General features: G+C 40.2%; 2 protein-coding genes across 2 annotated transcripts; one reads left to right on the top strand and one right to left on the bottom strand.

The window, feature by feature from the left end:
- Nucleotides 1–518: 518 nt before the first annotated feature.
- On the top strand, nucleotides 519–8,304 carry LOC310867641 (elastase-1-like; the record flags this gene model as incomplete). The annotated part of the gene is made up of 8 exons (XM_083777759.1): nucleotides 519–552; nucleotides 1,073–1,158; nucleotides 1,774–1,874; nucleotides 2,204–2,329; nucleotides 3,031–3,167; nucleotides 3,632–3,777; nucleotides 4,342–4,503; nucleotides 8,206–8,304. 8 exons carry the CDS (start codon nucleotides 519–521, stop codon nucleotides 8,302–8,304), a joined length of 891 nt encoding a protein of 296 aa, XP_083633885.1.
- Nucleotides 8,305–8,740: 436 nt separating this feature from the next.
- rbis (ribosomal biogenesis factor) lies at nucleotides 8,741–17,800 on the bottom strand. Its single transcript, XM_083778417.1, has 4 exons — nucleotides 17,723–17,800; nucleotides 14,024–14,154; nucleotides 12,305–12,421; nucleotides 8,741–10,057 (listed from the first exon to the last, which is right to left on the bottom strand). The coding sequence occupies exons 2-4, from the start codon at nucleotides 14,138–14,140 to the stop codon at nucleotides 9,989–9,991; spliced, it is 303 nt and encodes a 100-aa protein (XP_083634543.1). The 5' UTR covers nucleotides 14,141–14,154; nucleotides 17,723–17,800; the 3' UTR covers nucleotides 8,741–9,988.
- Between the last annotated feature and the right edge of the window lie 6,946 nt (nucleotides 17,801–24,746).

Raw genomic sequence — 24,746 nt, 5'->3', positions numbered from 1 at the left:
CTAGGTATCTGAATCGTATCGGGGGGTAAATGAATCGTCACACATTAGATTATTCGTACACTTAGTTTTGTCTTATTTGCGTCCATGTGAACTGCAGAACCATGTCTTTCTCCAAGAAGAACTGCAGCTGTTGAGCCGTCTATAGTACACTGCTATCAGTGAGGACATTTAGGTTTATTTTACACACCTGCTCTGCTGACTTTGCTTAAAGTTTGACCCACCTGTGTCGTTATCAGCTACCAATGACAAAACAAAAAATAAATAAAGACTAACTGTTTACATCTTAGGTTCCACTTTTTTTAATTTCTCAATGATGAAAAAACATAGGCCTACCCCAATTTAATGTTATTAAACTTTATGAGAATTAGTCAGCACCAAGAAAAGATTCAACATGTCTTTGACATGGTGTTTCATCATTCCCATCATTGACATTGGCATGTAGCCAAATTGTTGCGTCACTCACCAAGAGAAGGTATATCACAACCAACGCACTGTATCTGGTCACTTCCCCATCCAAGATGATACGACTCACGGCCCTCTTGTGTTGCATTGGTAAGTCTTACAGAAGAGGCACAATGATGAGTTTGGATTATTATTTGAATTATTTCTTGCAGTTTTATTTTGGCAGTGATGGAAGAAGTAAAAAATATTTTACTTAAAGAACAGTGTGTAAGAACAATAGCTTCTATTATAGCAGGCTAACTTTCCAGGAATAGAAAGCAGGCTGTTTCTATTAGCTTGGAAATATCGACATCGATGATGTCAGTAGGTGGGTTTCAGAACTGTCTACTACACAGCCCTCATCTGAGGCACAGACTGAGTAGACAAAAATGGTGCCATCTTTTAATGAGCATTAATGAGGACCAATTAGGATAGGTTGAAAATGTGTGAAGTTGTCCTTTAAGTAAAGGTATCTATCATATTGTAGAAATAGTAAAAGTACTGAAGTAATAAATAGTACTAAAGTAGTAAATATCCTTAAAGTTTCAAAAGTAAAAGTACTCATTATGTGGAAATTCTCATTTCACAAGTTTTCAAAATGTATAAAAAATACTAACTGCTCTGTGTGCAGGATTGATTTGTGCTGAAGCACCCTTCAGCAACGATGAGAGGGTGGTAGGAGGCACCGAGGCTGAACCCCATTCCTGGAAATACCAGGTAGAAATATAGGCCTCTACACATTTCACTACTGTACTGATTTGCTTGCAATTCTTTATCCATAAAGTTCACATCACAGTTGGAAAAGAACACCAGTTTATGTGTGCTGTGCCATATTGAATGCAATGTGCTTACTGCTTATACATTTATAATTTTGACTGTGGTAGAATTATGTATTTTTTGTAATTGCTTCACATTGCTTTTTTCGTCATTAGCTTTGCTTTGTATTTTTGCTGTTTTGCAACACATTAATCTATTAGCCTTATAGGCTCTGCAGGGCTGTACCTTAGCGTCTTGAAAAAAGAAACGTACTGTAATATCAGTTAATTTTTTATTGTACTTCCCCATTTATGATGACATGAGAGTGGTAATTTGATTATGAAAATCTGAATGTATGTTACAAGAAAGTTTATGTTGTGTCAAATTGTATATCTCAAGCTTGGGAGAGATGACACTTTGCATAAATCTGAGCTTTAATATCTTGGAATGTAGCGTGGTAAAGTGTAAAGTGTAATTGTAAAATGGAGTCTTTAGAAATCCACAAAATAAATGAATCAATAAATGAATGAATGAGCTGAGTGGCATCTGCCTCCATATTGTTTTGATATTTTGTAGGTTTCTCTCCAAGCACACGATGGTGGTGATAGCTACTACCACATGTGCGGAGGCACCCTTGTTGAGTCCTTCTACATCCTGACTGCAGCCCACTGTGTCAGGTAGAACTCTCACTGTTATCCACACGAGAACCCTCCTTAGACTTTGTAGAGAAGTTAAATTCCCTGTTAACTTATCTAGTTGTTATCTTTCTTTAATTCTATATATTTAGGCTACCCTTATTTTATTACAAATTGGAATATGCTAAAGCCAGTGTGTAGATTATTTTTCACACAATGCCAGCATGGTGTTAAAATGTCTAAATAATCATTCAATTTATGGCTTTATATGTTTTTAAGAGCCTACAGTATAATCCAACCTGTATCATACATATTGTATCCTAACCTGAAAGTGTTGTTGATTGTGTTTCATATCTTTGTGTTATTGACAGTGTGGATGGTAAGTACCGTGTGGTGCTTGGAGAGCATGACCTCTATAAAGACGGTGGCACTGAGCAGATAGTCGACGTGGAGAAAGTTATTATCCATCCGGGCTGGAAAGGTGACCTTGGCATTGGGTAAAGATTATCACGTCACTAACCCTACAATATTGATTAGGAACTGTAGACGTTAAACTACCAATCAGAACTTTAAAAGGTTTTCTGCACATTTCAGCTCACAGTGCAATTGCTCATGTTTTTTAAAAGACTAAAGGGATACAAGAAAGAGTGGGCACCTCAATGTTGAATTGGCATTGTTTTCCAAAATGTAAAAAAATATATTAAGAAGAATTTTGAAAATGGTCTTAAGTACATGATTTAAACATGCACGGTACAACATAATAAGACTTGTTTATGCCCCAAATGACTAGCTATGCAGGTTTTGTAGCAATTGTAGAAATATTAGGCTTTAATTGTCAAGCATGGCCTAATCATGTATGGATTTGTTTTTACGTCCGGATCCCAATCCAGGACAGGCTTGATTTGGCATTAGGAATCTGTTGCGACCGCATGCCCTTGCTGACGTCGACCCCAGGCAGGGTTCGAACCCACAACCTTCCGCATGAAAGGAATATGGCATATGGAAGGTTATGGGTTCGAATGTCATATGCTCTAACTAATCACTACACTACTTTACATTATTTATTAAAAGAAAATATGCCAATGGCAATTTAAAATCGAGATGCCCACTCTTCCTTGGTGCCCAGTCTTCCGGTTACCAACTAAAGTTGTTTGTTCTTCAGTAAGATGACGAGTATTCTTCTATATTTGCCTCACAGAAATGATATTGCTCTGCTGAAACTGGCCGAAGCTGTATATGACAACGGCTTTGTGGAACTGGCCGCCCTACCATATGCTGAACAAACGCTGCCCCACAATTTCACTTGTTACGTCACTGGCTGGGGGCGGCTTGGCGGTATGTATTCTGAATTTAACCCTTCTATTAGGAGCAGTTTTTTAGTGTCTTACTCAAAGACAAAAATTGGGGAGGAGTGTAAATATTGTGTGTATATATATTAGAGATGTCCCGATACTGTATCTGTATCGGCCCATATTTGGTCATATCGGTATCAGCAAATAAGTCTAACCACCAGGGGTAAGCGGTTGACACTATGGCAGGTAAAATGTTGGGGTTTGCTTTCGAGTTGCACAAACTGCAAGTGCACATTTGAGTGAGGAGTCTGCTATAAACACAACACGAGATATATAGTTAGAAAGATATAAACATTATTCCCGGTCGGTGGATAAGATATTTTTTCTTTTTGTATTAAACATTTTATTCTCTGGTATCGGTATTCGGTATCAGCTAACACAGAAATTGTGGTATTGGATCGGAAACGAATCAGGACATCCCTAATACATATGTATATTTTCTTTTAGGTGAAAACGGTTCACCAGACAGGCTGCAAGTGGCTCCTCTGAATGTGGTAGAGACATCGATTTGTTCACAGCCTGAGTGGTGGGGAAGCGACATCATGAAGACTGTGGTGTGTGCTGGAGGGGATGGAGTCACCGCAGGCTGCCAGGTACTGGAACACAACTCTCCAGGACTGAGAGACTCAGCACTGCAGTGCGATGTGATGCGAGAGTGTGGTCTAGCCAACACCAACACGGGACTCGTGTTGTTAGCTAAGCTGTCACGCCATAGTGCATCTACGTAGGTGGTGCGCCTCTCCTGGCTTTACCCTGGGTTGGCTCCATAGTGTCAGTTTGCTTGCCTCTAGTTCCAGGTGCCTGGCTGACACAGTGCCCTGCCAGCCTCATCCTTCTCTCTCAGACTTATTTGTCTGTGACCCGTGGTAGGTCCCCGTTGAGGACCACATTTCAGATGTGATCCATCCATGTGACACCTACTGCCATTCGTATCATTCTTGTGTAGACTCCATCCAGGGCCCTTTCCTGTTGTGTTGTGAGGGTCCATGTCTCTCTGCAGTAAATACTTGTGCTGGCTGCCATCTTCCCAGCTGTCTTCCCATCCGTATATTGGAAATCTCTGATCGGAATGGTTTCATTCTGAATGAAGAAATATTGTCCATATAAATGCAGTCATAGTCAATTGGAGGTTGACCACAACTCTCCTTTATTCTCAGGGCGACTCTGGTGGGCCTCTGAGCTGCAAGACTGAAGAAGGTGATGATGCACTCTGGAGAGTCCATGGTGTGGTCAGCTATGGTCCAGCTGGAGGGTGTAACCAGGTCAACAAACCCACCGTCTTCACCCGAGTCTCCTACTTCATTGACTGGATCTATGACGTAAGCCATGTTGCATCTGTGTTTTAGGGCTGTCTTCGATTAAAGATAATTCCTTGTCAACTTTTCCTAGTCAGTGGTTCTTCTCAACCTTTTCTGGACCAGGGCCCACAACAAATTACGTTATCATTAAAAATCTTAGTGTTTACTTTCAATACCTTTGCGGACCACCAGTGGTCCCTGGTCCACAGGTTGAGAATCACTGACTAATAATAGCTGAATTAATCGTCAAATTATGTTAAATAGTGGAGAGACCATGTAGAGACCAGCTTTTGCAAGTCAGTGGAGGTTGAGAACTGAACATTTCAATTTAATTGTTGCTGTCAGGCAGAAACTCCCAATATATATATATTTTTTGTAAATTAATGCCATAGCCTACTTTTGCCATGATCGACAAGCTATTTTTGAACTCAGAAAAGTAACAGTATTGGACAAACAACAGCAACAATATTAAGTATCTAGAGATTACAAAAGAAAACTACTAATCAACGAACAACGTCTTGGTCGACTGAGGCCAAACCCTCTGATTAATCGATTATTCTATGAGGTCTACTGTGTTTATAGGGTAGTCTAATATGGTTGGATTATAGCCTATAGGTACTACCACTGTCTGAGTAATTAATATGTTTTAATCTTGCTAATTTCTCATTTGTTAAGAAAAAGGAAATAAAATGCACTATTATTAGATGTCTGAATTTGACCCTTTCCAATTTATTTGCAGACCATAATGCCACCTGAGGAGGAATAAAAGGAGTAAGGAATCAAAGTAAAATGTTGTAAAACACCTCATGGTTTGTTGTTTCCTTCAAAATGAGAAGTCATATTGATCACGGGGCTACCCCCCCGGGCCTACCCCCCCGGGCCTACCCCCCCCCCCCCCCACCCACCCCACCCCACCCCACCCCCCACACACACACACACACACACACACACACACACACACACACACACACACACACACACACCCCCTCTCTCTCAAGGTGCCTGTCAGATAGTAATCCCAGCTGTGCATGTAAGAGTGACATACTGCAAATAAACCTTCAGCTTCTCATTGGCATTCATAGTGAACCCTCTGCCCCTGAAGCACAGCATGCAGCCATGCAACTTTCTGCTAGTGAATTCAATTCAAGGGCTTTATTGGCATGAGAAAACATACGTTTACATTGCCAAAGCAGAAAGAACAATACAACAATACAGCAATACAACCAAAAAAAAATTATGTACTTTGTCAGAATCTTCAATAGATCAACTTCTATGTACCAAGATCACTCGATGCAGGTATAGTGCAGGAATATACACAATGATTAGTCTTTACGGTGGTTGTGTTCCATTTGATATCCTTCTCCTATCACAGCAACTCACAAATCTTGCTGCTGTCACTCACTGTGCCCTTTAATAAATACAAGCAGAGCTCCATCCTGTGGACAGTTCAAGACCTGCAGGCCGATTCTACAAAATGCCTTCTAAAATCAGTATGTAGGCCTAATGTAAGAGTCCACAAATCCCATATATGATATGACAATATATATAACAATTTGCCAGCAGATGTCACTGTTTTCATTGTAGATTAAAAAGCTGCAGAACACGGGAGAAAACCCCAGACCACAGAAAGTCCACTGAATGCTCAAAGTTCAGGCTGTGTGGGTGTAATTGAGGTCATAAAACCTACAAGAAAATAGGAAATTTTAATGTCATGAAACCTTTAAAGCACCATATATGAAGCTATAATTGATGATATTCAGCTTTCTCATAATGGTCTCCCTGGTTGGCACCACCACCCAAAGGCACTGGCACTGGCTGGTCCCATGCCATCTGGATCCCAGTGGGAGGCGTCCACCTCCCAAAGGACACCCTAACCTAACACATCACAGGCCTTTCTTTCTTTCCTTGAAAATGTTGGGATTGGCCCAAAAGGCAGTGATTTATTTGCATCCCAGGGAACAGGTTACGATGGCATGGCATCCATCATTCCATGACCGTGGTGGAAAAAGTGCTTGCGTGTTTTACTTAAGTAAAAGTATCAATACTATTACTGCAATGTAAAATTACTCTTACAAATAGAATTCTGGAATTAAATATGTAGGCCTATAAGAATGGTAAAATATAATATTATATATATATATATATATATATATATATATATATATATATATATATATATATATATATACACACAGTATATACACTATTGTAACTAAAGTTGTCAAATAATTGTAGTTGAGTGAAAGTACAATATTTGGATCTGAGATGTTGTGGAGTAGAAGTAAAAGTATTGGAAATTGGAAATACTTTCCACCAGTGATGGGCAAGCTACTTGGAAAATGTAGTAAGCTACACTACCAGTTACTCTCTAATAAATATAGCTCAACTACAACGAAGCTATCCCCAGAGAATTGTAGCAAGCTACACTATCTATATATACAAGTGTAAACATGTGCGCAAAAGATGTGCCTATGTGCCCATATTCCATAAGCATTCTAATTGGCCACAAACATTTGTGCCAGTAAGCATTCTAATTCGCCACAAACATGTGCCCATAAGCATTCTAATTGGCCACACTAGCTCTCAATGACAATATTCTATGTTTTGGGTCTGTTGTGGCTGATAATAATTACCAATAAATTATTCATGCCGGCAGGCTAAACCTGGGAGCTAAAACAAACTGTAATGACGCGCGATAAAACAATTATAAAATGATTCATATCCAAACGAGCTCAAAGTTTAAAATGTTTATATAGTTCAGTGCACCAAATATTACAATACAATAAATATATATAATAAATATGTGCAAAGAATCTAATAAGTAACAATCAAAACAGTGAGCAAACAAAACATGAATGAATCAAACTAACAAAGTATATGTGCGGTCAACTAAGGTCACATTCCTACCAGAGAGCTTTGCTGCGATTAAAACGAATCCTGCTGCGCATTGTCAGAAAGTGCGCTTCGTTTGACAGGTGTGAAGGCTCATTCGAATCCTAATGCGCAGCAAATAACCGCATTTTACTCCGCCCAAAAACGTGGGTTTCGCTTCGCTTCGAATCACACTTGACTACGATTCGGTGCAGGTGTGAATGCAATCCGCAGTAAATAAAGGAAATGAAGCAAACATAATGTGGCGGGTGAGGAGCTGAACACAGTTGGAGACGGAGAAGGCATATTTTACGCAGCGCAAAGATGTCCCGTTACTGTGGATAGACGTGGTCGAATAAGGAGACTGAAGCCCTGATCGAAATGAGGACGTGTACATTAATCAATTGCTTAAGAAAACACATAAAAACACTGCAGTGTATTATAGCCTACATAATATTCTGTCTGTCTGTGCGTGCCGTAAACATGGAGTGCTGTCACTGTGTGGGACTGCATGGGGAGTTATATCAGTGCGCTCATGCAGCGCTGTGCTGCATGCCCAAAAGAAGTGTGTGGCGGCTGCGTGCGTAGAGAGAGAGAGGGGGTCCCAGACGGCACGACACATGCACGTTATGAGTGTAATTTTATCACCACAGATTTCACTGTTTAGGCTTTAGTTTATGAATGGAACACATTGATAAAGGTCCCCCCTGCTGCGTTTCCAATTGCTGCGAATGACAGTGTGAAGGCAAACCGCAGCCAATTAAATATGCAAGAATCCCAATTTCCCCGCCCATACGGATCTGAGTCTACCGAAGTATTAGGTGAGAATCTGACCTAAGTGTATCCTCCCAGCTCACCCTGCCTCCAAGTTCAAACAGCCTTAGGGGCGAGCTGGTGCAGACACCCGTGTTGACTACCAGGGGCCACCCACAGAGACGCTCCCACCAATAACGGAACGTCAATGCGGTGCCCACACGCATCACCAACCAAGTGACAATTACTGTATATAAGCATTCTTTGGCTCCTACAGGGTCCAATCTCATCAAATGGTGGTCTGTGGCTCAAATGCCAAATGAATAAACAATGAACCTTGACATGGAAAGGGTTGAAATAATATATATACATTTATATAATACAAATACCAACTGAGGCAGCCTGAGCCTTTGGTTTTCATTTGCTATGAATTTTAAGTCTTTTGTGAGTTAAGTCTTGTATGAAAGATGCAAAATTCCCCCACCACAGAGATCAAAGTAGCAGAAATGGGGACAAGATATGCTGGCAGAAACTAGTTCAGAGTACCGGTAGCTGTAGTAATGTTTATCGCAGATAAAAAACAAACATAAAAAAAGTATTCTTTTGATTATGTAAATAAATATGCAAACCCGTGTTTTATTTGTTTGTTTCGCATTTTATTCGTTTTTTTATTATTGTTTGAAATAAACATAAATGAATTCATTATTTATTTAATAAAGAAGGCTAAATCAAGAATCATCTTGCATAGCCCCAGCTTATAAACTAAAATACTTAACAGTGGTAAAACGAAAAGGGATACAGAAAATAATCATCATCCTGACACGACTGTAATCCTGACTCGACTTTACCGAAAATACGCAATCCCTCGTTTGCAATTTTCACTGAACGTAGAATTGGGACGTTAAGGTTCATGTGGTTAAATACATAAATGCAGTTCTTTTTGTCATTATCAAATGACCAAACACCTGCATGGGCATTAAATACATAGATCTTTCTGCAAGAACTCAAAAGATGTGCACATCATGAGGAGTAGAGTTCCGATACCAGCATCGGAAAAGCTGCCGACACTGCCTAAAATGCAGGTATTGGCGAGTGTGCCAGTCTATGCCATTCCGATGTAATTATAAAATGTAGTCATCAAATATTTTCGTATGCTCAGTTGACATTGCACTACCACTGAATGTAGTATACAATCCAGCATAATCATATTTGAACTGGGGACACCACACCCTGACAAAGCATTTGGAATTGTTGGAGTTGAGGCATTACATTTAGTTTCCACAGATACATATAGTGAAATTATTATTTTGACCATGTTTGACCAGTTTTTATAGTATAGTTTGTCGATTACTTTCCATGCAGTAATGGTCTTTTTCTTGGGGTATTAAAAAGGTCTCATCTAGGGACCGCCCCACAGGTTGAGAACCACGGTAGTGTATTGTAGCAGTGGTTCTCACCCAGTGGTGCGGGGACCAACAGTGGTCCTTGAGGGGGATCCAGATGGTCCCCCAGTGAAATGACGGAGAGTTGGTAACCAAATGGACCCTTCTAGATCTTTAACTCTTGAGCGTAAAATGAAACATTTTACGCTCTCAAGAGTAACATTTTTGTTAAACATCTGCATTACTTAACTTACAAGAAGTCGACATACATAATTAGAGACTGTAGAATAATTGTTATTTTGATCGAATTGTTATCTCTCCAGAGTCCAAACGTACCAACATCAACACAGCATGGAATTGTGGACGACAACAAAACATTCTATGCTTCGGGTCTGAGAGGTTAAATCTCATGGTGGTCCGTGGCTCAAATGCTGAATAAATAATGGGCCTTGATGCAAAAAGGGTTGAAAACCAGTTAAACCACTGTACTGTATGGTGAGCTAAAGCTGAGAGAAGAGCTGGGCGGCATTGTCCACGTTCACCAATTCCTTTGGCGCTTCTCTGACAGCCTGATAAGAAACAAATAAGAAAACCAGTCAAGGCATGAGAATTCAACCTTAGAAAGCTGGAGTGATATTTACGTTCAAATAAGTGTTGAAGAGCTATATTTTAATAGTAATCACTGCTATAGAGTGTTTGTTCAGTAACAGGGGTCTCCCCATAGAGTATATATATCTATAGAGAAGACACCTGAGTTCTCCTCCCATCCACTTGCATTGAGTTGCTCAAAAGCGCATGAGGCGGATTCACTCCTCCTTCCGGGTAGGAACAGAGTGCATTCTGGGACGGATTGCAATGGTGAGTGGCCCCAAACACATGAACGCGCTGCCGTTGAACGCGCACGAGCGTCGTCCGTCGTGAACGTGTACAATGATAGTCAACGGACAGCGCGTTCATGTGTTTGGGGCCAGGCTGCAATACCTTCATTCGGCCACTATGTCCATTTCGCCTCAAGATTTCCTCTGGGTGCCTTCTCTATAAATATATATACTATAAGGGTCTCCCCCATAGGCAATGTTTGGCTCTCCCAGCTCTTTATTTATACATACATATATATATATATATATATATATATATATGTGCTCATTTTGGAGCATACTATATAGCCAATCAGCATGTGAGTCAATGTCAATCATGTAATGTTATTTTTGATTTTCTGATTATGGTTCGTTAAATATATATGTACTTATTCTAATTTCCATATATATATATATATATATATATATATATATATATATATATATATATATATATATATTTACGTTAGCCATTAGTTCGCTCCTTACAGTTGTGGAGCTAAGCTTACATAATACATATCAAGACTGTCAGCAGTGTTGTTTACGCTGTGCCATTGCGGCCAGTATTGCTGCCATGTTTACTGTCTCTGTTTCTCAAGTACAGACTAGAGTGTCCCTTCTCGCTCGCCAACTCTCGCGAGAACCGGTGAAAACGGCGTGAGGTCTTGATCCCTCCTCATTGGTCAGACCGGTCATGTGACGGCTCATTGGCCATGAACCGTCACCTATAAAAAAAAGACTCATTCGCTAACCTAAGCTCTAGCTGTTTGCTTTCATTCCGTTGGTTTAAACTTTGCTTATCCTTTTTGTTTTATGTTAGTTCCCTTCGGGAAGGAACAACAGGTTAAGTTATAGTTTTGCCATGTGTTGTCGTTAGGTTTTAGTTAGGTCAGTTTACTGTTTAGTCTCTCCATTTTCTTTGAGGGAAACCATACCATTGTAAGTTGCACTGTTCCACTCAAATATATATCCTATTTATAATATCGTCTACTATTGATTCGCTATTATAAATGATTGCCAATATACTTGAAAGTCGATTAACTTCATGTAATTGAGCCATTTGTATTTAAGAACAATCTGTAAACCTTTTGACTGAGAAGTACAAGTAAAGACTTTTTCAACTTTGAGTGAGGTTTCCTGTCCAGTTTATATGTATACCCATTACCCCTAGACATATTGGGCCTTAAAAATTACAAAGCATGAATGAAATGAAAAATATAAAATCGCCACTGGTCTCCCCATTTCCCCAGCACTCCCCTAGCAGTTAACAGAAGATGCATTTTCAGGTCACTCTGTATACCAATTTCATGAGAGAGAACTCTCGTACAGGATAAATAAAGTGAACTTGGAAGTGATAAAACAAACACTTAGCAGACAAAATTGGAACTGAAACACTGTCGATAAATCGGTACTTTCTCCCGATTGCCTGAAAAATGTGTTCCTTAACTTTCTAACAAGTTTAAGTGGCACTATGTAACTTTTCTTTCATGAATACATAATTTTCAATCTGTAGCCTGTAGCCTCTATTTTTGCCACTGGCATACGAATGAGTACACAAACATATTAAAGAGCTAGCCCTAAATGACCATTACAGGTCTGTACAAATGGAACCAAATGGATGAATTGAACAATGTGGACCCTGTTGTAAACAAGTGTAATGCTTAATTGGGTCGTCCACTCACAGTTGACAGTCTTTGTATTGAGTTTGTGCTTAAAATGTACTGTAAATTCTACAAACTGTTAATAAATATTTCAATCAATCAATCAAAAACCCTTGGTTCCATTTGTAAATTTTGTACACTCTCAGATGTTTTATTCCCAAAGACCCCCATAACTCTGAGAACCGCTGTCCACTGGAGACTGACATTCAGTCATTTGGATTTATGATCAAAATAAGAACATTATAATGGTGCGTAAAAAACAAATAGCAGACTGATACAGCCCACCACCGTCATTTACCTGGACTTGTTTCATGGGTTCAGGAGCGACAGACTTTGAAACACTCGTTACATCCCTCTGGATTTCTGTGAAGATCTGGTTGAGGTTCTCTACTTTCTCATTCTTCACTGCATTGATCTGTAATCATGGATTAAAGCAAAGGAAAATCTCACGACTCCAGGTCCTAATATGTGATTTGTGAAACACAATGAAAGGCACCTTTGCTTGTATATGAAATACCCCAGACTATTAAGATTTTATGGACGATGCTTCTGAACATATTGCTAGTTTGACCACTTTAAAATGCTCCGATCATAAAATAACCGAAAGTAGTCTATCCACAATTTCTCAGTGCGTTACAGTTACAAACGCATTGAGAGCTTGTAGATCGGCTATTTTCACTGCGCAACATAGAAGACATGCTGGCTTCTATGGAATCCATATGACTGAAGTCTGAAAACAGTGGTAGCGACTGAGAACTTTAATGCATGTGTAATGCAAAAAACAATCCACTGTCAGCCTGTTCAACAATTCCACAAGTCGCAAATGAAACTAATTGCAAAACTGGACCTTGTGTCACTGGATTAAAATGTCATACCACGAATCTAAAGGCTTATGGTGCATTCACACAGGCAGACACAACGACGCAAAGACACGTGAGTTGATTTGGAGCAGCTACATGCATCATTACGTCTTTTCAACGTCATGGCGCTGGCTTCCATTGACAATGAATGGTAGACTGCATTGTTGCATCTGCCCGTGTGAACGCACCAATAAATTGAGGACAGCATTGTTACTTGCTTTGTCCACGTGAAAATGTGAAAAAACAGAAGATTTAAAATAATAATAATACTTTTTAAGATACCCATAACCCCTTCAAACCTATTATATGTTTGTAGATCTGCTATTTTCAAAAGATTTTTTTATACATGACAAACTTGTGAAATGGGATAGACTGCATAACGATTAACGAGTACTTTTACCAATGGTACTTTAAGTATACTGATTGATTGATTGAAATATTTATTAACAGTTTGTAGAATTTACAGTACATTTTAAGCACAAACTCAATACAAAGACTGTCAACTGTGAGTGGACGACCCAATTAAGCATTACACTTGTTTACAACAGGGTCCACATTGTTCAATTCATCAAAACATTTAAAGACATACAAACATTTAGAGACATACAAATAGACATTTCTATGTAGCTAAATTCATCATATGGGAAGCAAAAAAGGGAAAAGATACAATATACAGTGAGGGAAAATGGGGTGGGGGGGGATTCAGATTTTACAGAGGCCAGTTTCGAATTGCAGCCATCCGTAGGTGCCCTTTGAGAGCGGTTTTGAAGGAGTCAAGGGATTCACATGTCTTAATGACTGTTGGTAGGGCGTTCCACATTTTGGTGGCATAGGAGCGAAAAGTATTTAGTCCCTTGTTTGTGCCGAATCTGGGTTGTACATGGTTTGTTGCACTCCCTCTGGTGTTGTGGGTGTGGACTTCGTTTACATTAAGGAAGTATTTAGACAGGTACATGGGTATCTTGGTGGTGTATCGAATCTTGTGGACCAGACCCATTGCAAGACTGTATGTTGATGATGCCAATACGTTTGTACTCTTCCTCAAATAAATTGAGACAATGTTACTTAATATGTATTTATAGTTCTACATTGTGGTTGTATTGATACTTTTACTCAAGTAAAGAATTTCAGCACTTCTTCCACCACCGGTCACTTACGTGTTTTAGAGAAGAGGTGACAGGCTTCGCTTTGTTCTTGTTTTTGGATTTGGATTTGGATGCAATTTGAAAGACATTCTGTTTCTGTTTCTTGCCTTTTTGCTTGTTTTTCGCCATGCCTGCTTATTAACCTATGGGAAAAGAAAAACACCAGTCATTTTCAAATATTTCTGACATTATCATGAGTCAAGACCTATGCCTTGTTGTTGGTTTCACATCCTTGGTTTCAAACCAAAACTATGATAATGTACAGCAGATCTTGACAGTGTTGCAGGTTGGGTTGACCTATAGTGCCACCTGGTGGTGTCAACACAGCAGTTGCATGGTCTGTTTTTCTTCATCAGATTACAAAGCAAAACCAACTGAAGATAAACCTTCTAGTATCTAGTTTGTCTCAGTTTACAATTGTTGCTTGTTATTGTTACATGGCTACAAAGTACAAACAAACCGCTCTGAAACAAAGCAGACCAGGGGTCTTCAATGCGGGGGTCGGGGAACCCTAGTTAGTGTTAGTGGGTCCTCAAAGTTAGCCCTCATTTGTGTGATTTTGTACATTAACCACTTGAATTAAACCCTAGCATCTATTCTGAGGGGCATTAGACAAAAACAGCAGATCTACTAGCTCACAACGCATTGTGTTGTGAGCTGGTAGATCAGCTATTTTTGGCAAAATGGTTTGGTGAAAAGTAGCAAACCAAGAGACATGAGCCAAAGGTCAAGTTGACTTCGTATTGAGTGTTAAAGTGGTTAAATGTAAGAAGGAAAATAATAATAACTAGAACTGCACTCTGTCGAGTGCATACTTGCTTGTTGCACACTAGTAGGCCATAAATGGCCAACTAGTGCGCAAGCAGAGCGCGCAAGTCCTTTCGACCGCTGTAAACTGTCAAATCTCAGTATCTCTGTGAAGGAACGTTTGAAATGTATAATTTTTAGATGTAACTATTTGCTACCTACCTAATTTATGCATATAAACACCTAGTATTATTAAGTATGATTCAAGTTTCTATCTATATAAGTTTGGGTGAAGAGCTAGTCATACATATACACACCACGTACTCTGGTCCCAGCAGATCAGGTACAATTTGCTATTTTATTTTTACTGATTATGTATATAGTATACGTATGACTAGCTCTAAATGATGACGTAAGAAATATATATAGTATATATATAGTATATAGGCATATACTATATACGTATACATATATACTCTATACTGTATAAAGTGTGTAGTTGCAAGTTGATTAGCGGTATACTGTGGTTACTTTGCGCCAAAAACCGTGACAGCTGTCCCGCCATTTGATGTTTATGCAAGAAAACAGCAAATCTGTGCCTGGTTTGCTGGGACCAAATGACCACAAATTACCATATTTCTTACGTCATCATTAAGAGCTAGTCATACATATACACACCATGTACTCTGGTCCCAGCAGATCAGGCACAATTTGCTATTTTATTTTTACTGATTATGTATATAGTATACGTATGACTAGCTCTAAATGATGACGTAAGAAATATATATAGTATATATTATAGTATATAGGCATATACTATATACGTATACATATATACTCTATACTGTATAAAGTGTGTAGTTGTAAGTTGATTAGCGGTATACTGTGGTTACTTTGCGCCAAAAACCGTGACAGCTGTCCCGCCATTTGATGTTTATGCAAGAAAACAGCAAATCTGTGCCTGGTTTGTTGGGACCAAATGACCACAAATTACCATATTTCTTACGTCATCATTAAGAGATAGTCATACATACACACACCACGTACTCTGGTCCCAGCAGATCAGGCACAATTTGCTATTTTATTCTTACTGATTATGTATATAGTATACGTATGACTAGCTCTAAATGATGACGTAAGAAATATGGTCATTTGTGGTCATTTGGTCCCAGCAAAACAGGCACAGATTTGATGTTTTTCTGCATAAACATCGAATGGCGGGACAGCTGTCACGGCGGAAGAGACCGGGCGAAAAGAGACCGCGCTCTGCTTGCGCAAGTAATAATAATTATAAGATAGCTCGAACCAGTGCTGGTTGTCTCGTTAGAGCCCGCTGCAGTGGTGTTCGATCCGAACTTAAACCGGGATGCTGAAGCTTCCAATACAATGCTAGTAGAGTTGCAAGGCCTGAATCTTCTTTGCGTGGTACTTGGAGTATCTCTCTAGTCCGGAGAAGGAGCCGCAATCGAACAGACTCTAACACATTTATGATCCTTCTTTAATATGGTTAATTAGATGCGTGTCACGATGATGTCACCCGTGTATATCCATATTTGGGGTTTCTGATGTCAGTGCTGGATATCGCTGTTGTCTCCATACATGGGACTATAGGTTATCCCCATATATGGAGCTCTAAGTGAAAGCCTAAACACAAGCATTGTATACACATAGTAGCATGACAATACCTATACCAGTGGTTCACAAACTTTAAGACATGGACCCTATTGGCCACGTATGCCCTGGCCCATCTGGAAATGTTTCATGCCAGGGACCCCCCAGAGAGAAGTTTTTTTTTTTTATGCAGTTTTGAATAATGGCATTTTTAAAAGCATGCATTTTTTTCATAATTAATTCATTAATGTAAATTAAGCAAGTACCTTAACTCAAGTACTTTTTTTTTTTTTGAGAGAGCACATTTCACTTCACTATGTGAGAAGACCACAAGGGGAGGTAAATGCAATTTCCCATAGAAAGGAGTTGTAATTCACTGTGGCAGCTTTTTTCCATTTCACCATTTCTCCTTTAGAATATAGTGTTTTGTATTTGTTGATGAAATGTATTGTTATCCAGTTTAGCCTTAATGTCAAACTGTACCTTAGTGCTGACTGTTAACTAACATTTCTGAATTAAGTATTCAATCAATCAGAACTTGTGAAAATGAGGCCATCATTAGGCCTACAGCACAGACTTGTGGGATCATTTTAATTATCCCTACAGTGGGATAATTTTAGTTTTCTAAACATACAATGGTCAGCAGAATGATCTGAATGCGTCAACAAATCCAGATAAGACTAATGTAATATCACTTGGCTTGGCCTCATGACAGCTGGGATCACATCCCCTTGTATTGTTGGGTTGACATTTTGATAATAATCTGTTTACATATTCAGGGCTCCTTCAGGTGGTAGTTATAGTAGTAACAGTGTTGATTGATTGATTGAAAACTGCTACGAGGATAAAACCAGAAACCAGAAAAAGCACTGAGACTTGTTTACATCAGGGTCTTCCATTTTCAAGCAGAGTTGGGGTCCCAGTAGCCCTTGTTGTTTCATACAGTAAATACAGTATTTCACATACATGCAAATTTACGAAGTATAATTAAATGATCACAGGCAGTCTAGGTCTAGGGTCCCAGTAGCCCCGCTAGTCAGAACCCAATGGTAGTAAAGTTTCTGACATTTTTAAGACTTAGAATGAGCTGACCCAGGGGGTCCCGAGAGGGGCTAGGGTCCCAGTACATTCCCAGAGATTAACACAAAAACGTATGCAATATAAACTAAATTCAATTAAAAGTGTTATCCTTTTAGCACTACTATTTGCAAACTGATAAAGTATTCAATCAAGAAAAAAAGAAAAAAGAGCGTGTATACTGGCTAAACAACGCACTTCACAAATAATAATAATAATATTAATAATAAATAAACACTTTTGGGTTTACACAATGGAGTAGATTAGAAGACAAACCTAGTCTAGAAGCTATTGTTGATATTCCCTCCTCATGTACGAAAAGCGACGATTCCGACGAAAGCGTGTCCTTTACCGATGACGCACAATGTGTGCGACGGCGACGGAGCAGTACCCAGTACCCATGACAACCATGATGACAACCAAGAGTTGTTTTTTCATCATGTCTTATATAGTGTTGATAATAATAATAATAATAATAATAATAATAATAATAATAATAATAATAATAATAGATTGTATCAGTGGTGGTAGAAATGTATTCAGTCACATTTGAAAAAGTCAGTGCCTGCCATAAAAAACAAAATTTACCGGAAATTAAGTTATTTTTAATATCAATACACATTGATGTGTATTTAAGTTACACCCCCCCCCCCCCCCCAAAAAAAATAAAATTCCAAAGATATTCTGGACATCTTCAAATATAGCTCAATTATAGCCGATCTGCAAGCTCACAACTTGTGCTTCGCCTTTGACACATTGTGAACTCAAGTCAAGTTTTTAGTCCATATTAAAGTTAGGTTGCTGCTTTAATTGTCTAGAAATGCACCTGCAAAAAAATAAAAAAGAATTAATAGATTAGATAGAGCATAGATATTCTCATAAAATGTACCACTACTATCAGGCTTTGTGGCGCAACGGTAGCGCGTCTGACTCCAGATCAGAAGGTTGCGTGTTCAAATCACGTCAGGGTCAAATCTTTTGGAACGTGAAACACGTACACTACAACACACAACAGTCACAATTTGTCCCACGCTGCACTTTAAATGGGAATTTATTTTATAAGAGGAAGATGTCGACTCGTTTTTTCATTCCAATACATATTTTCTCACATATTTCAACCCTTTCAACTTCAATACTGGCAATTCTCTTTTCCATCGCCAGATGGTGGTGAAGAGCTACGTGAAGAGTGCAGTATTACCAATGACTTGATTTATCTAAAAAGTGCCTGTGTTTTTGGCCCAGTGGCGTGCGCCTGTAATCCAAGTTAAGGTGGATCGCTTGCTCTGTTCAGAGGGACAGTTCCCCCGGGCTAGCGGGGGGGCTTTAATAGTGGTTGGGAAAACCGGCCCAGGCAGGTCGGAAACGCAGGGTCAAAGAAAGCCCCCGTACATGGGGCTGAAAATATAGACACTGCCGCTGTTTGATTGATTGATTGAAGTATTTATTAACAGTATTGGAGAATTACAGTACATTTCAACCACAACTCAATACAAAAACTGTTAACTGTGGACGACACATAAAGCATTACACTAAATTGTTTACAATAGGGTCCACCCCTTTCAATTCATCAGCACATTTAGAGAAAACAGGAAAATCATCATAAAAGGAGGTAAACTGGAAAAAAAAACATAAACAGTGAGGGGAAAAGGGGTGGGGGGGATTCAGATTCTGGGGCAAGTTTCGAATTGCAGTCGTCAGTATAGGTGCCCTTTGAGAGCGGTTTTGAAGGAGTCAAGGGATTAACATGTTTTAAGACTGTTGGTAGGGCGTTCCACATTTTGGTGGCATAGGAGTAAAAACTGTAAAATTAATGTAGTCCCTTGTTTGTGCTGAATCTGGGTTGCACATGGTTTGTTGCACTGCCTTTGGTGTTGTGGGTGTGGACTTAATTGACATTATAAGGAAGTATTTATAGGTATAGGCTACATTGGCTTGATTGATTGATTGTACACTTTGAGAGGCTGGAATAGTTTAGGGTCGACAACAGAGTACAGCATCTTACAATGGGTCTGGTCCATAAGATTCGATACACCACCAAGATACCCTCGAAGTCCAGGCGTTAGGGTCTTCAAGGTGTTTTTGTTGACGGGCGGCTGTCTCTCGAGACCCAATCTTTTATGCACCCTTCAGCTGTTTGAGGGCCTGGGAGACTTTCCACTTGGTGCATGGAAATGGAATTAATAATTTCAAGCAACCCAATAATAATATTCAATCCACTAACTGTGACTGTAAATGTAATATCATGAATATAGGCTACAATTTAAGTCCCCCAGCCTAACTCTAAAGTCTGGTTAAGGCGCTGTAGCCATATTTATTGTATCCAGAAGATGGCATCGTAACACCACCGTACGGTCTTCCTGCCTTTCTAAACGTAAACCATTGGGCTCAGGGGTAGAGATAGTGACCGGATGGGAACCACAAGGTTCTAACCAAGGGGCCAGCTAGGCACTCCAACGTTGAAGCGCTGGGCCCTAGTGGTAAGAGGAAGGACTGCAGGCGGACCCGTGGATTCATGACGAGGAAACCCGTGCAGCTGGACTTTAACATTGAGCGCTCGGTTGCACTTCCGCATTTGACCTCCAAATTTTGGAGGTCAAATGCGCCCAAAAAGGCGGAAATAAACGGTCCCTCCGGCGGCTTCAAAACGCCACTGAGCAACGCCACTGACATGAATAGCGGAGGGGGCGGAGCTTCGCGCCAGATCAGTCTCTATCCCTTCGAACCCGGGCTCCCACAGAGTTAGCGTCCTTGAGCAAGACTCTAAACACTTAATTGCTCCCGATGTGCAGGTTGGTGCCTTGCATGGGATCCCTCCGGATCGAGTCCATTTTGGTGTTGAGTTTTGCAGCAATCTTAGGCGTACCAGAAATAAATGAAGTGAAGAATATAGACGAGGAAATATAGAGGAATAATTAAATCTATATAAAGAACAGACAGGGAGGCATCAGCGTTGCTGGAACTCAGTCGACATGACAACGAACTGAGCGTGTTTACTGTTTATACAGTCTCATAGAAAGCACCTGTGGTGGTAACAAGCACTTCCGGTTTATCATAAATTCCATTCCCAACACACCACATCAATAGCCTACACTAGCAGCGGTTCCCAAACCTTTTTGGCCATGCACCCCCTGTTACCTCCCGACCTAGCTGATGCACCCTCCCACATGGAAATATAAACTGCATAAGCTATATAGAGACATATATTGCCTTTTTATCCACATATATGCACATATATGAACCTGAATATGGCATAATATATGCAGCATAGGCTATATTCTGCATTACTTGCCATATATTGGCATAATATGTTAATATATTTAAAATAAAACCATAGCACCACCATTAGACTTTTCATGTCACGCACCCCCGGCCTAGAAGGTGCACCACAAGGGGTGCACGCACAACAGTTTGGGAATACCAAAACCAAAACGGCCTAAACCTCAGGTCAAATGCTTGGCTGCGGTGTGTAGTACCAGCATTCAAATCCGAGGGGGGTAAAAAATGTCTGGCCTTCTTTGGCCCTTGGTCGTGGAATGATCTACAGTCCAGACTAAAAATGGCTTTGAAAGTTCCCTTGAGAACTTTCAAAAGGATCATCTTTGATGTACAATCCAACACCTGCACATGTTTGGATATGTACTAGCCTATGTTCATGCCTATATATTTATTATATCGGCTCAGATCGTGTAGATTGTGTATAGCCTTAGCCTATGGTGTATTTTGCCCTGCTACTAAGAAGTAGGACAGGTGACTTGTTGTATTTATGCATAGGTACTTTAAGGTGTATTATGGATGTTGTATTTGCTGGTTCAAAATGTAACATTGACGATGTGGTATTGAAGTGTAATTATTATTTCTCCCACTTGTTTGATTGCCCCCCTCTCCCCATCACACAAAACTGTTTGGTCAAACCACGTGACTTCCATTGGAAAAGCATTGAGGCGGCCATGAAACACGGACAGCACAGAGCATGTTCCTTCCTCAAGAAAGAGGATCCCATCACAGCTGGACCTACAATTCAATGGGCACCGGCTCTCCTCCACAAATGAGCTTGACGTCCTGGGTGTCAAAATAGACCCCAAGCTGTCCTGGTCGAAACACCTGACCAAAATCTCCATCCGGGCCAGTCAGAAGTTGGCAGCACTGAGGAGTGTGGCCAGTAAACTCACCACCGAGAGCCGTGCAACGGTCTACAAGTTACAGGTCTGCAGTGTCATGGAGTACGCCTCACTCACTTGGATGAGTGCCCCACCAACACATCTTGGTCTGCTGGACAATATTCAGAGGAAGGCCCTCAAAATAATTGGAGTTGACCAAGACACTGCCAGTACGACACTTTTCATCAACAGCCTTAGCCACAGAAGACACGTTGCCGCCGCTACAGTCCTGTACAAAATGCACACTCCCCACTGCCCTAGGGACCTCCAGGACATGCTCTCGGCCCCCCAGGCTCCAAAACACAGACATTGGACAGAACCTTTCTCCACACTGCTGTCCAGGTGTGGAACAGCCTACCAGAGCATGTAGTGGACTCCATCACAGACAACGGCCTTCAAGCCTTTAAACGCAGAGCTCACAGATATCTCCTGACCACCCCTCACACTGACTGTTGAGCTGCAGTGAACCATTTCATTGGCCAATGGATATGTATCTTACTATGTATTACTTGGCTATTGTTCACAATTGCATCGAAAAAAGAAAAAAAAAATGTTCGTCTGATATGTGTGTACAAAGCCTAATCGGCTGTGAATGTCGGTGGCGTCGCTCGGCCAATCAGGGATTGGTGAGCGGCTGCGTATGACGCCACCAACAACCATTATAGACCGATTCACAGAGGGGTGCCCTGGGCGCGGCCATTACTGAGGGGTAATCCATGGAGCAGGTGCTCCGTAGGACAGGTGTAGCTAATCAGTGCTGCTGCACTCAATGGTACACCTCAGTAATGGCCGCACCCAGGAAACCCTCTGTGAATCGGTCTATAGTGGACATCTGGTTAATAGCACTCAACAGTGGCTATAGAATGAACACATCGCATTTTTTGTTTTCTATTGGTGAAAGTTTTATTTTAAATATTTTTTTTATGGCTTTCGTCTAAGTTATTTTTGAGGGGCACTAGCCCCTCCTATATACAGCTTTTGTCCACACATGTCTCAATATTTGCCATTGACAATGAAAGTAGAAATTAGGTCAAATGTCCGTCAAAAATGATGTAAATTTGTGGCAACACAAACATTAAATGCCATGACAATGTAGGGAAATTTTACGTCATATGTAGCAAATCGGCTAACCGATCACATAAATTCAGTTCAATTCAGTTCAATGAACGGTTTTACTGAGGTTAAGGTTAGGGTTATGTTTAGGTGTAGGCTGTCAATCACAGCGACTGGCCAGTCACAGCACACCATTTACTCAAACCCGCAGATGAAACCATATTAGCTGTTGCACGTAGCTTGAACACACCTAATTGGCTGCCAATCAGACACTATGTCCTTTTATGGGAAACACTGTCAAACACAACAACATAGAACCCAGCTAGACTAGAGCACAGCCATACCTGTCCCCAGGGGCCAGGACTTATTATGATTAGGCTACATTAACCACTTCAGCCCTATACATTGTGGTCTGGACATTTGAAAATAGTCGATATAGACTGACCGTAGATTTGCAATTTTCAAACGACTTTCATACATTTGAAAATGGGACATTCTGTAGGCCTATAATGAGTACTTACTTTTAGTACTTTAATTACACTTAATTTGATATAAAAAAAACCTTTTTACCTTTACTCAGGTAAATTCTGAATTCCTGACTTTTACTTGTAACAGGGTATTTCTACCATAGCAGTAGATAAGTAAAACATTTGAGTACTTTTTCCACCACTGGTATGGTGAACAGCTAATGTCTGATGCATAATATCTGGTCCCCCGTCCAATAGACTCTCCACAAGCTCCTCAAGCATGTGTCCATAAGTGGCACTCCGCAAAGTGATTAATGTTTGATGCAGTCTGACTAAAGGTCATGGGATATGTCTGTGAAGTAGCTAATTCCAATGTAATCTTAATGCCACTGATGCTGATGGTCACAATGAACCTATATATAGCTTCTAAGTAATCCAAGTAATGATTACTAATCCAATAACTCAACGAGTAGCCTAGCTAAACTGCAAGCAACCATTGCTCCATAACCAAAAAAGCAATTCAGATTTACAATGATTCTACCCACCCTCTTAGCTCTGAATTTGACTTGTTGCCATCGGGCAGGAGGCTTAGGGCAAATTTTGTTTGTGCCAACTGCTGTGGACATTTTAAATAAGAATATGTTTAGATAGTTCACCTAATCCCCACTGTTCATGATCACTGTTGCTGTGTATGTGAATGCTATAGTATTTTAATGCAATGTGTATTTTATGTAATGTTTTATTGTTGTAACTGACTGCCGGGTGCCAAATTTCCATTTTAAATGTAAATGTAATGGACAATAAAGTTTTCTTTATCTTTATCTTCTCAAACTTTTTTCATGTCAAGTCCCACATGTGTACGCGACACCCATTTAGGTAATATTTTCACAATCATATATTATAATATTAATTTATTTAATTGTATTATGTATATATATATTTCAAATAAATGTAGCTAGCTTGCAGCGATCCATCATAGCTTGTTACAGCAAAATATCCCAAAAGGGGCGTAAACGTTTGTTTTAATAGCGTGGTAGCTATAATGGAGGGGGCCCTAACCCTATAACACATTTTGCACCTAGTGGGTGCATGCATGTGGACTGTGGATTCTGGAACCCCGCCACTTTGAGAACCATGATGCTGCAATCCAAGGATTTATTTAAGCCAATCATCTGCAGACAAATCCCCGAACCCCGATTGTCAATCAATTCACAAATAGCATATAAATCCGCCCATCGTAGCATTAAATAAGTGAACTGCAATGATGCAATCCCGTTACTTCTCAATCCTGTCAATATAGGCGATAAAGCGGATAAACGCCCATCAGTCTGAAAAGACGCTCCACTCACCAGCTCATTCAATTGCGAAGAGAGAGAGAGAGAGAGAGAGAGAGAAGAGAGAGAGAGAGAGAGAGAGAGAGAGAGAGAGAGAGAGAGAGAGGAGAGAGAGAGACGAGAGAGAGAGAGAGAGAGGAGAGAGAGAGGGAGGGAGGGAGGGAAGGAGGGAGAGAGAGAGACAGAAAGGGGGGAGGGAGAGAGAGACAGAGGGAGGGAGGGAGAGAGAGAGAGAGGGAGGGAGAGAGAAGGAGAGAGAGAGAGAGAGAGAGAGAGAGAGGGAGAGAGA

The sequence above is a fragment of the Protomyctophum parallelum genome, assembly GCF_964188405.1.
Source record: "Protomyctophum parallelum genome assembly, chromosome: 12".
NCBI classification, from domain to species: Eukaryota; Metazoa; Chordata; class Actinopteri; order Myctophiformes; family Myctophidae; genus Protomyctophum; species Protomyctophum parallelum.
The sequence above is the reverse complement of the archived record's forward strand: the minus strand, read 5'-3'. Positions and strand labels throughout refer to the sequence as shown.